A 12,866-nucleotide genomic window follows, 5' to 3' on the forward strand; every position below is an offset into this window, starting at 1 on the left:
CAAGCACGCGGAGGTTTAAGTGACCGAGTTTAGGTGACCCCAAACCTACTCTAGAGTACCTGATAGACTACCAGCAGGAAAACAACAGACGCATAAGTTCATACAGTCACGACCATATTGAGCTAAAAGTAGGACAGCAAAGTAACTATTGCCTGGGTTCTCCAGTATTAAAAGCAGGATGCTGAGAAGATCATTTGCATGTTCCCTGAAAGCATGCCAGACTAGGAAGGCACTTTTGACCATTTTTCTAAATGTATTCAACAGTCTGCTTCAGGGAGGATGCAACAAACACATTACTTCCAAGGAATTGTGTGGTGCAAGGACATCCATTGAGAACGAGACAATAGAGGAAAAAGGCAGTAATGTATCTGTCTAAATTTCCTGAATTATATGGTCTCCAGGAAAGCCCTTGCTTGGAAACAGGTTTTCAAGGTTTTCCATCAGGTAGATACGCCAGGAGTGTGTTTTAGCACTCAGGTAGTTTGACGTAGGTTAGCTATATGTTTATCCACTGCTTACATGTGTTATATGATCCTCCCAGGAGCTCTGCAGACCTACTAAAGCACGGGTGTCGAACTCCAGGCCTCCAGGGCCGGTGTCCTGCAGGTTTTAGATCTCACCCTGGGTCAACACGCCTGAATCAAATGATTAGTTCATTACCAGGCCTCAGGAGAACTTCAAAACATGTTGAGGAGGTAATTTAGCCTTTTAAATCAGCTGTATTGGATCAAGGACACATCTAAAACTTGCAGGACACCAGCCCTCGAGGCCTGGAGTTCAGCACCTGTGTACTAAAGCTTCATACACAACATTATTTGATATTGTTCCATAGTCACAATATAAGTTTTAGCTAATTATATATATCCTTAAGATGTGATTGCAGAGTGTATGAAGATACCTAGCACACAGAGCTTCTGGATACCTAGTGGTCTGCGTGCCAAGATTGGACATTTACTTTTAAACTCACCTCTTAAGCCGCTTCAGCATCTGGATTACAATACTAAAATTACCGATCGTGGCTCAAAAGTTGGGAGTTCGCCTTGTAATCGAAAGGTTGCCGGTTCGAGCCCCGGCTCGGACAGTTTGTGTCCTTGGGCAAGACACTTCACCTACTGCCTACTGGTGTGGGCCAGAAGGGCCGATGGCGCGATATGGCAGCCTCGCTTCTGTCAGTCTGCCCCAGGTCAGCTGTGGCTACAACTGTAGCTTGCCTCCACCAGTATATGACTGGGTGTGTAAAGCGCTTTGGGGGACTAGTAAAAACGCTATACAAATACAGTCCATTTACCCCTGATTATTACTTCAAATTCTTGCATTATAAAGTACTTTTAGTTAGATGTATCCTGTAAAAATAAAAGTTGTTTCAGTCATTTTTCTTTGAATATTTAGGCTTCCTACCAAAATGGCAAAAAGAGAAGTAACAATACTTGCTCTGCCACTTTTTCACTCTGACAAGATTAAGATAAATTTCAGCAGTTTTGTTTTCTGCTTTCACAATACATTTAAGATTAATATCAGTCTCCTCTAGGTACAAGTGTAATGCTGTTTTCCACTGCCATCGAACCAGGGCTAGGTATATAATGGGAACTAATGCACTCCTTTCCATTATCCACTTTGCTGTACTTGTACAGTGAACCTATCTATCACATTAAGGCCACATAGGTGGCGAGGCAAGGAGACGGCCCTGGCAACACTCCCAGACTAACCGATATAAAAATTCTGCTTAAAAAGTCAGGGTTGTCTTACTTTAGGACAGAGCACAAGAAAACACCACATATCTGTTACACTCCTGGGACGCAAGGATGACTTTAAGTATTCTCATTACACATATAGCGGTTAGTTCTTATTAAATAAGGTCCAGTGAAACAGTTTACTAGGCTCAATAAGGCAGTGTCAGTTTGATTTCTGTCTACAGAAAAGACTAATGATTGGTTTGGCACTTAAGAAAGGAAAGGAAGTTGGGAGGAAGTCAGTGATTCCTATAACCTTTAGTCTGTTCTATGCTGGGTTTGAGATACTTTTCAGTTTCATTTTTTATTCTTTGTCATCCAATCATGGCATATACACGCTAAACAAAATCCTTTAAGAAGGAGAAAGGCATAACTAAAATTGGATTTGAAACATTTATAACATAATCCTTCAAGTCTTCTAATACAATTATGCTTCAATTTTGTTACAGTGTTCTATAAAAGAAGTTTAATTTTGCTGACTTAGATATGAATCCAGATTATGATAGCATCAGGAGTTCAAGTATTAATTTCTGTCATATCCTAAACAATTACTGCTGTAATATTCCCCCACCCCATTAAAATGTGATTGCACAAATTTCTCCATCAGGAAAGCATAATCGCTTGTGGGAATCCATAAACTGCTTTATACCAGTTTTAATGGGTTTCTTGCTCAGATGATCAGCATTGTTCTCCTGTTCAGTTTCTTGTACTTGACTGAAATTGGTGGAGTTATGTAGCACACTATCATCTCAACTGTAAACCAGTCCACTCTTATTCGTGGAGGCGTCAGTTTGTCTGTGGGAGCACTGAAGACAGGGACATTAGTGATGGCTGTTAGTCCTGTAACAGCCGGCTGTCGCCAGAAAAAAAAAAGGAGAACATAATACCTCACTTAAGAAGCAAAGAAAATGAATCATTTCGTCATCATTTATCTGTCTAAATGATCACATTATAAATAAAGGATGTTTGCAAAAGTGCAGGACCATATAAAGCTGAACAGCTACACACACCTGCTCCTGTCCTCTGTTAAACAATAATACTGTTAATGATTGACTATATTTGCATGATTAGTCAATACAGATCGACTGACCTTTAAAAGGCACCTCGTATCCTAAACCATAGAAAAGGCAATTTGTTCTTTCTTTTATTGTGTCCTTTTGAAGTACAGATATATGGCGCCTCTAAAGTCTGCACAGCTGGCATGTGAGCCTTATGACAATGTTATTTCTACGAAGCATCACACAACTCTGTTTTTTCCACCTTTGAGCTGCTTTAGCTCAACAAAGATGACTTGAAGACATTTGGGGATGCAGACTAGAAAGGAATACAACCTTACTGCTGCACTGTATGACGTCTTGAGTTCCTGACGTAAGAGTAAAAACTTCAGTTTCTGATAAAAAAACAAAACAAAACAAAAAACACTGTGGGCACTGGATGTGCTGATGCCTGTACAGATGATCAATATAGCCAAAAATAAGCAAATCAAGTTAAGGCAAGCAACGTGAGTCAAGCTCTTTGGGCAGTACAGATTGGCTTCAGACTGCATGTCCTCTGCCTGTTTGAATGGTTCCTTGACATATCTAGATTTAAAAATGTTCATAGAGTCCCTTATAAGGACAACATTCTGCTCACTGTTGTAAAACTGAGTGTAGTACTGTGTTTAAAAAAAACATACCAAAGAATCAAGCAGGAACTATTGAACTGCATCTAAGTAATAACTGAATAATAGCAGCCTCCAGTGGGACAATAATCACGTTTACTTCTGAACAGGTACTGGCAATTATCAGACACTAACACACCAATATTTCCTGTTTACTTTTTTCAGCATCAGAAAAACAACCCTGAATAAAAGCATACATCTTTTTCTCAGCAATGATGGGACCCTAATAGAAATAAAGGAAAACCAGGTCCTGCACAGTATCTTCATCACTAAGGAAACTAGTCTATATGGCAGGCATTCCTCCACACAGGCTTACACACCGGGGTTTTCTACAGGCCATCTTACAATGAACCGTCCTTCATGGCCCCAGCAAAGGGGGTAAAATTTCATAGCAGCTCTGCTAGAGCAAGATGATGCTCCACCTGCTTAAATTATTCATGTAGTTATCAGCTTTTTTTGTCAAAATGGACGATTTCCAGGTGAGGTCCATTATTGAGTCAATAGATACGCCAAACAATAAACTCTATATAAAGCACAGCTACAACAAGGGAGATGAAAAGAAAGCCAGAATCGACCACAGCTCGGCGCATGCGTGACTGGAGGGTAAGGAACGGAAAAAAAGACAAAAAAGGTCGTGGCATGACAGCTTTTTCTTTTTTGTCAGAGATAGCCTTTCGAAATTTGTGTACGTTCAATACCGAGAAGGAACAGCGAGCAGCGTCGCTGCTGTGCCAAAAAAAGGAAACGGCTAGACGGAAACAAGAAAGTTTCTGCCTTGTGTCTGCACAAACACATACAGATGGACACTATTTAATGACGAGAAAATGAGATAGCTGCGTGAGTTACCGCGAGCACCTGAGCGAACGGTTTTTCATTTAGCAGACGCGCTTATTTACTGGCAATTAAATAATGAACCAGAGAGCATGCGCTGGCCTTCCAAGATAAAGTATGACAAGATATGAATAACAACGAAAATGCCCCAGTAACTGCTTGAATAGCAGCTCGAGGCAGTCGACAATGCACACGTTAAGGATGTTATCTTCGGAAGTCTCGTTATTGTATCACTAGCTTAACTAGCCGCTGTTTATTCCTGAATGTTTTAAATGGCCATTTGAAACTGGTACTTACCACTGTTACTGGAGAAACCATTTCTCCCTCGGTGCTGTCCGTGCCGCTTAAAAAGGATACACTGATTCGTTTGAGTCTTCTTGTTTATGTTTTATGAGGACGGCGAGATGCCGATTGTTTTTGTCCTCGATCCTGTGGGCGGTCCGACATCAGAGAGGCAGTGACAGGCCTTTCAGTGTTGACCAATAGGTGCAGAGACTGGTCTTAGAGGGCGGGATGAGGCGTCAGGCGACGCCCTGATAGGAGGAGTCGGGGTCCTTTTACATACCGGAGCAGATGGCCTTTATTTACATTCTACGGAAATGGAGCTTGATTTGTCGAGCTTGGTTTTTGATTGCACATTGACAGTTCAGCGTTAATTGATCATATTGAGCGTTAGAGATGAGAAAACATTATTGCTGTATGAATGATGAATTGAAAGCTATTAAGCTATTAATAACCACTTTTCTGCCAGAGCATTTGCTCCTCTTTTTTTTGTTTTAATTCAATTAAATTCAGTTTTATTTAGTGCCAAATCACAGTAACCGCTGCTTCAATTTGCTTTAAGGTCATTGTCTCCAAACCATACGCCATGACAGGCCTCACTACTTTCTTGTCAACCTTCACTGTTGCTTGCTCCCTGCTCTCACTACAGATCACAATCTCACCCACACTTTGAACTCATCTATCACCCCTACCACCTCACTTAAGTCTGGCTTCATACACCACCTTCACAGGCATCTCTGCGACTACTTATGTGATACCAGTTTCTCATTTTCTCTAGCTCTACAAAGCTACAGTGCAGCTTCTGATCTTCTCTACACTTCTCTATCAACACCCTCAAAGCAAACATATTTTATTTATCTATCATTTTTTTCTCCGCTTGAAGACATACTGCTACTCACTGATTGTCAACTCTCTTCTTAACCAAGCTTCCACAACTGTTTCCTAGCTTATGTCATGGCTCATCAGCTTTATGCCTCTGTAGAAGGGGCGATTTTAGCCCATTTTGGGGGGTTCTTCAGCACCCCCAAAATGAATCAAAGCACCCCCAAAGATTTCTTACTTTTTTTGAAAATATTTGCTGTTTGTGGGACACACTACTAAAAATATAAAAAGCATACAGTACTTAATTGAGATGGAACATTTTAACAACAAAAGTATAGATAACCCCTCCCCCCTCCCAAAATGGTTTGTTCCAGCTCGGCTCTCCCCTGCTCTGGCTCTAGCGCCGTTGCTGCCAGAGCATTAGTGGCTGAGACACAGCAGAGAGGAGGTGAAAGTGCCTGGCTTAAAACAAGACATATTAGCTGTATTTAACTTTCAGTTACTCTTTATATAGTTAGGTAGGAGTCAGGCCATGTTTCTTTTTAGCTGAAAAACATTACACCCAGGTAAACTGCAGTGTTGAAAACTTGTTTTCCGACGATGTTTGCTACCCTACAATCCGTCCTGCTCTGTAGTAAAGTCAGCGATATTTGACTGTCCTGTTGATCTCATTGAAATGTATATAGCCTATTTAAAATTAAAAAATAACAAACAAATTTTACTCATACAATCTGGAAGTTGTGTTCTCCCTATATTAAAGCTGCTATACAGAATCTGCAAAACAAACTGGGTTGTCAGCCCTGGCACTGCATTACCATATTGAGCTTCAGTCAGAGGAAGTCACGGATGCCAAAGACTTTTTTTGAAGCTCAAGAGTGAGGCTGGTGCCATTCCAGATATGTTAACATTGTACAATCTTCTGGATAATCAGATCTTCCCCACACTGAAAACTGTTATTCAGGTTGCCCTGACAAACCCAGTTAGCAGCTGTAGCCGTGAGAGGTCTTTTAGTGTCCTGAGTCAGCGCCATACCTGGCTGAGAAGGACCATGGGTCAAACCTGACTCCAGCACCTGGCTGTGATGTCAGTTGAGAAAGAGATGCTTGAGAGACTTGACCACCAAAATGTGATAGACAGATTTGCCAACCTCAAGGTGAGCCGACATAGGTTAAAAGAAAAGAAAAAATCTGCAGAGCCATAGTAGTATCTGCAGTAAAGATCTTTTCATACATTGTATACATTGTACCAAAGGCCAAGGTGTCTCAATTTTCTAATTTTTTAATAATATTTTGTACATTTCAAGGACTCTTCTATTTTTGGATTGTATCTTTTTATGTATCTGTATTATATTATACATACACTTTAAAAGTGAATCTCTGTCCAAAAAATGCACTCAGTTTACTTTTTACTCACTGTGAGCATCATTTTCATCATCAGTTTTTAAAAAAAAATTCCAATCCATTCTACTTTAGCAGCATTTAAATAACCTTTATCAGATTTGATGGTTTTGTTACAGACTTGTCAAAAAGTGTTTTGTTTTTCTTTCACAAATGTGGGGATTAAATTTTGTTAAAATGTACAAAACAGTGATGTCATGTTTTCTGACGAGGACCCAGGCACAGAGAGACTTGATAAATTTAAGAATCTTATGATTTAATAAAGAAATTTGCAGACTTGCATAGAGATGGTAAAATTCTGATGACTGATAATGGAGATGAAGACAACAGACGATGAGGACAGGGAGGAACAGGGGTTTAAATGCACCAAGGAGACAGTCAGAGGGAACTTGGGACAACTGGAGACATTTAGGGGTGCAGGGACTAACAGAGACAGGGAAGAAGTCTCATCCTGACGAGTAAAGTTTACCTTGCCTGGATGGGCAGCTCTCTGGGTGCTCAGCACCCCCAAAGCTCTGATCCTAGAATCGCCCCTGCTCTGTAGTAACTACACCTCTGCACGTACGTCACACTCTTGTTTTTGAAAAACAGTACCAATACACTTCTTCTCCATAGGCATCCACTCACTCTCCAAGATTGTGTTAAACACCCTTGTTTGTTGCTGCTCCATATCTGGACCACCGCCTTTCCACTCTTAATTCTCCTCATAGCTGCCCCCACCTTCTTCTTATTAATCATCTGCACTTTCTGACTTTATATATGTATATTTCTACTCAGGAAACAAATATTTTGCGCCCTAAATGCACTTTTATAACTTTTCTCCAATATAATTTCATATACAGCATTATCTTTTGTAAGCGTGTCCTCTTTTATTACATGATTTTTATTGTAAATATTTCCAACACTGGAAACACGTTGTAGCATTCTCTGTGTTTTTTTTTTGGACCCAGACATAAACGTTATTTATTTATTTGACGAGGAAAGAAAAGACACGTGGAAACAGCTCTGTTGATGCCTCGCATCAAATTTCTAGAGTGTTCTAGATTTCCACAGTAGTGGCGACACCATGTGGTCTGCAGCTGTCAAAACGTGTTCTGGACGGACATTGCGTAAGGAAACTATGGGGCCGAAAACGGAAGTGCTCGTCATACACGTATCCGGCAAGAGTGTATGGAGGAACTTTTGGAAGTCCCGTTATACGAACAGACAGTCGGTTCCTTTATCCACGATCAAGATGGATCACCGCCTCTCAAACCACGAGTTTCCATAAGACTGCATCTTATAGTGTATATAAGATGCAGTCTTTGGGTTAGGAGGACCATGTGACATTTTCAGAGTCATGTCCTGTCTTCAGCGGACACGCGTCAACAAAAATAAAAATAAATATTCATATTTGGAAGTTAATTTGTTGGGTTATTCTTTTGTTCGTGAAAATGAATCAAAAACTCGCTCACATATAAAATATTACACGAATACACTTCGGACTAAAACGTTTTCTGACTCGTACTCCCGCAAAGCCGGATATACGCACAAGTGAGTCATCTTACTTCCGTTGGTAGCTCTTCGGACCTTTAATTTTCGTTCTACCCAGCTGCTAGTCTCTACTAACACCCGGCGTCGGTTGTGCTCGATTTATTTATTTTTTTTGTTATTTGGAGCTTTTTGTCCATCTGTAGGGGCTGAATACGCAAATTTTGATGGGGTTTCCCTTAGTTTGGTGCGTTATCAGCGCAGAGCGGAAGTTCGCCTTTCGAGCTTTTTGGTTAGCTGACGTTAACGTTGCCAAACGTTAGATTAGCTAACTTTGCTAACGCGTGCTATTGTGAAGAAAGTAGGATTAACTACTCTGTTTGCAAATGTCCCACAGTAGACTGTTACTGATACAGTCGTTTGTTACAGCTGTCTGGCTAAGTAAAGTTTGGAAACGCTTGAAAGCTAAACAGTCATTCAGCACTCCTGCTTGAGTCTTCAAACAGCCAGCCTACATCGCCGGCCAAAATGATGGATTTTGATAACATATTGAACATCGCCTCACAAAACCAGGGCCTCAGCAGTGTACAGGTGAGTAGAAGGCTCTCACTGGCAGACGTATTACTCAGGCCACTGAGGAAACTTAACATCTGTGGGTATGTGTGTGAAAAAACAGATCAGGGAGGGTCTGTTTATGTAGCCAACTTTCATTGTCGTCATACTGTATAGACATGTATAAACACGCTACATTTTATTGTGACATTAGATTACTATTTTTGCTATACAACACAGAGACATGGGGAGGACTGTAAATGTTAAACAAGAGTGCACACTTTCCCCATAAACTACAACTTGTATTGTATGTGTTCTTCTCTTTGAGCAGAAGAGATACAGTTTACAAGCTGGACCCCCGAAAAAGGACCCAAAGTCAAAGGGTGTAAATCCTGCTGCTGTGCAGGCACTTCTGAAGAAGCAAGTCACTGAAAACAAAAAGAAAGGTATTAAGGATTTAATAACTGTTAAGTTTCTAATGCAGAATATTAGGATTTATTAGTTATGCACTGTTGTATACCGATTGTTCTTCATTCATTGTGTGTGTGTTTTTCCTAGAATTGGAAATGAAGAAACAGAAAGAGGGGCTATTAGCCAAGAGGGTTGAGTTAAAGTCAGACCGTAAAGCGCGTGCCATGGCCTCCCGAACTAAGGATAACTTCAAAGGCTACAATGGTGTCCCAGTGGTAGAGGTTCCCAAAAAGAGGAGATCAAAACATGATATGCAGGAAGATGACTTGAATGGGGGAAGTTTTAGGAATGATAAAATTGACCCAGAGGATGATGAGGACAACTACGAGTATGAACAGACAGATTCAGAGCCAGAGTCCGAGCCCGAGCCACTGAGGCCTGGGAGAATAGCGGGTAATAGTAGCAGTAATAGTAGTAGTGGCAAAACCTCTTCTAAAAAAAACAATGGGCCACCCAAGCCCCCTGCACCTTCCATGAACTTTGCTGACTTGCTCAAATTGGCAGAAAAGAAACAGTTTGAACCAGTTGATCTAAAACCCAAGGTAGTGAAAAAGGAGGAAAGGCTGCGCACAGCAGATGAGATAAAGGAACTGGAGATGGAGCGCAAGGCTAAGAAACAAGACAAAGACAAAAACTCAAAGGCAGACAGAGGAAGAGATGGGAAGTCTCAGTCTAGTTATAGTTCAAGTCAAAAAAACACTTTTGAGAGGGAACAGAAGAACAGCAGACCACAAAAGATCTGCTTAGAAAAACAAAGTGTGCCCAGTGGGTCAATGAAGAAGTCACAACCAACAGTAATTAATGATACAGGCCTCTCTTTTTCCAAACTCTCTGGTAGTGATAGAGAAAGAGAAAGAACCAAGATGTCTTGCAGTGATAAAGAAAAATCCAAGACAAGCTTGTCTAATTCATCAGGTGTCATAAACAGTAAAGTACCTTCAAAAGCCATGTCATCTCAGGTTTTAGCCAAACAAGGGGCCCCAAAGCCCTCGTCTAGCCACAAATCCAGCACCTTAAGTGACCTTAGCTTCAGAAGAGAAAGCTCGTCATTACTTCAAGGAAAAGTTTCAGGTATTCCTGGGAGCAGGCCTTCTGGTACAGTTGGCACAGGCCAGAAGTCCAAACAGGTGAGTTCTCAACAGATTAAGCCTAGTCAGGGTAGCTCCTCAAAGCAGGGACCCACAAATGGAGGCCCCAAGTTTGGAAGGGGAGAACCACCACGGTCTGGAATGAATTCTGCAGCAAAATCAGGTGGAAATTCAGTGATGAGACCTTCTTTGAGTGGCCCTCCTAAGGCTGGGAGCCAGCCTCAGTCAAAAACTGGAGGAACATCTGGTAGTGTGCCAAAGGCCAGGCCTGGTGGTAGTGGCCTTCAAGGTCATCCTGGAAGTATTGTATCCCGACCTCAAGGAAGTGGACCCGGTCGGCCTGGCAGTGGAGGACTTGTACCAGGAAGACCAACTAGCAGTAGTGGATTAGGACCTGGAAGACCAAAGTGCACTGTAGTGTCAGAGACCATCTCATCCAAGAATGTTGGTGGACACAGGCCAGGCATGCCAGCTCGGCCGGGGATGCCAGCTCGGCCGGGGATGCCAGCTCGACCGGGGATGCCAGCTCGGCCGGGGATGCCACCTCACCCGGGGATGCCACCACGGCCGGGGATGCCACCTCGGCCGGGGATGCCACAGAGACCTATGATGAACAGACCACCAGGTAACAATCAGAGTGAAAATAATGATATGAAATTAAGTTAAGTGAATCATGGGTTCAGTTACGGACACTGTTTAGTGTTTTAGTCACGAGGATATTTAGTAGTGTTACAAATAGCCTGACGAACATAATCCAGAAACACTAAGCATACAAAGAACTTCTCTCTACATTTTAAATAACATTCAACATTTGAACTCTTACTGCAATGGTTACATGTAACAAAACAAGCAAAAAGTATTTGTAGGTCAAATGTATAGGTCATATAAATGGTGAGTATTTCATATTATTATATTATAAATAAATAAAATATATGGGGGGAGAGAGAGAGAAAAACAACTTCCCGTAACCCACAAGCAACACATTACAAAGGAAATTGTATTATACATTGTGCACACAGTAATAAACCCATCAGCGTAATATTGTGTTGACTGCTGCAAAACAGCTCTTACCCACTGGAGCATGAACATGGGACATCTGGGGGGTGTTACATTGTGTCTGTGTCAGGACACTGACTGTGGATTGTTTGGACCGTGTGGATTGCAGGGTGGGGTCTGTGTGGAAAAGCGTCAATTCCAGCAATCCTAAGCGGCATAGGCTAGAATTATTATATTATATTATATTTAAAATGGCTAACATTTGCTAACAGCCTGAAAAAAACACAACAGTCTGCTACAGGGCAAAGGGTTTGTTTGCCCAACTGAATGAAGTGTCAGCAACACTCACAGCCTTTGTCCTCGTTATTGTGTCACAGAGCTGCGACCTACCTCAGACAAAACATAATTTCAGTGTCTTCTCCCTACTATGTTTATATTGACAAGGGAAAAATTTGATATGCTGCATTTTGAAAGTAATTTCTATATTCATTATCCAGGACCAATGCTGCCACCTATCACATCTGCATACAAGAGGAAATATGAGGATGAGGAAGATGAGTATGACTCAGAAATGGACGATTTTATTGATGATGGAGGTGAGGTGCAGGAGGAAATTTCTAAGCACATAAAGGAAATCTTTGGCTATGATCGAAACAGGTAAGGCTTGTCACTACATGGTCAGATGTAAGGAAAAATCCATTTAATTGAACTGAAAATCAAATTCTATATTTGTTTTCAACCTCTGCAGATACAGAGATGAGAGTGACTATGCACTAAAATTCATGGAGAGCAGCTGGAAAGATTTGCAGAAAGAAGAAGCTAGGAGGTAATAAGATTTTTTTTTTTTTTTGGGGGGGGGGGGGGGGGGGGGGGGGGGGGGGATCTCAGTTTCTTTTTCTGTCTGTGTGCCATTTGTCCATAGTGGTCTACTCCTTAAAAAAAAAAAAAAAATAAAATAATGTTTTGTTCTGTATTTCTGTGATTTGCCACTTTAGCCTGAGAATGGCTGTGCAGGAGGATCTGGAGGAGGAAAGAAGAGAGGAAGAAGAGCTGAAAAGAAAAAACGTCAAGAGGAAAAAAACGAACTGAGGCCTCATTGTCGTTGAGAGGAATAAAATAAGATAATTTTCTTCATTTTGCTGAGAGATGCGACAAAGGGATACACGAAACCTAGTGACTGTCCACTTTGGGTGCTTTGTCATTGCTTCTCTCCCTGAGATTAGATAAAACCTAGCAGCATCTCAAGAAAACTGGAGAGGAAGAATTTTAGTAAAAGAAGGCTTAAAAAAAGACAATATGCACAAATTATTCAGGCACTAGGATTAAAGTTCTCACATTCTCCTTTCTTATTTATTTTACCTGCTGAGTGCAGGGATACCTACAGTCCCATCTGTTTAAAAAAACAAAAAAGATTGGCATCGACAACTACAGTAATGGAAAAGTGTGATTGATTGATTTCTTTCTTCTTTCTTTCTTCTTTCTTTTTCCTCTTTTTTTTTTTTTTTTTAAAAAAAAAGCCCAAACACACAAACAAAACAAAACGCTAACATGAAATGTTATATAAATG

The 12,866-nt window shown here is 41.1% G+C and overlaps 2 protein-coding genes across 4 annotated transcripts in view; one reads left to right on the forward strand and one right to left on the reverse strand.

Annotated features, from left to right (window-relative positions):
* The window catches only part of tmem86a (transmembrane protein 86A), a 9,732-nt gene extending 4,856 nt beyond the window's left edge, over window positions 1-4,876 (reverse strand). Inside the window, exon 1 of the mRNA XM_085164848.1 lies at window positions 4,519-4,876. Within this exon, the coding sequence (XP_085020974.1) occupies window positions 4,519-4,539 (21 nt within the window). The 5' untranslated portion in view covers window positions 4,540-4,876. The remainder of the gene's footprint in view (window positions 1-4,518) is intronic.
* A 3,038-nt stretch (window positions 4,877-7,914) lies between these two features.
* spty2d1 (SPT2 chromatin protein domain containing 1) lies at window positions 7,915-12,796 on the forward strand. 3 transcript variants are annotated; one of them, XM_085164837.1, is made up of 7 exons: window positions 7,915-8,783; window positions 9,073-9,190; window positions 9,303-10,811; window positions 10,866-10,928; window positions 11,797-11,956; window positions 12,048-12,125; window positions 12,295-12,796. In XM_085164837.1, the coding sequence occupies exons 1-7, from the start codon at window positions 8,721-8,723 to the stop codon at window positions 12,386-12,388; spliced, it is 2,085 nt and encodes a 694-aa protein (XP_085020963.1). In that variant the 5' UTR covers window positions 7,915-8,720; the 3' UTR covers window positions 12,389-12,796. The 3 variants fall into 3 exon arrangements, with proteins under 3 accessions (XP_085020963.1, XP_085020961.1, XP_085020962.1); XM_085164835.1 differs by having other exon boundaries at window positions 9,303-10,928; XM_085164836.1 differs by having other exon boundaries at window positions 7,923-8,783; window positions 9,076-9,190; window positions 9,303-10,928.
* Window positions 12,797-12,866: the final 70 nt, after the last annotated feature.

The sequence above is a fragment of the Neolamprologus multifasciatus genome, chromosome 7, assembly GCF_963576455.1.
Source record: "Neolamprologus multifasciatus chromosome 7, fNeoMul1.2, whole genome shotgun sequence".
Classification (NCBI taxonomy): domain Eukaryota; kingdom Metazoa; phylum Chordata; class Actinopteri; order Cichliformes; family Cichlidae; genus Neolamprologus; species Neolamprologus multifasciatus.

What these genes read in the sequence shown, in the direction of transcription:
- spty2d1 (XM_085164835.1), top strand. Translation starts at nt 8,721, where the DNA reads ATGATGGATTTTGATAACATATTGAACATCGCCTCACAAAACCAGGGC. An exon ending in TTTGGCTATGATCGAAACAG is followed by an intron (nt 11,957 to 12,047) that starts GTAAGGCTTGTC and finishes CAACCTCTGCAG; the next exon opens with ATACAGAGATGAGAGTGACT. An exon ending in CAGAAAGAAGAAGCTAGGAG is followed by an intron (nt 12,126 to 12,294) that starts GTAATAAGATTT and finishes TTGCCACTTTAG; the next exon opens with CCTGAGAATGGCTGTGCAGG.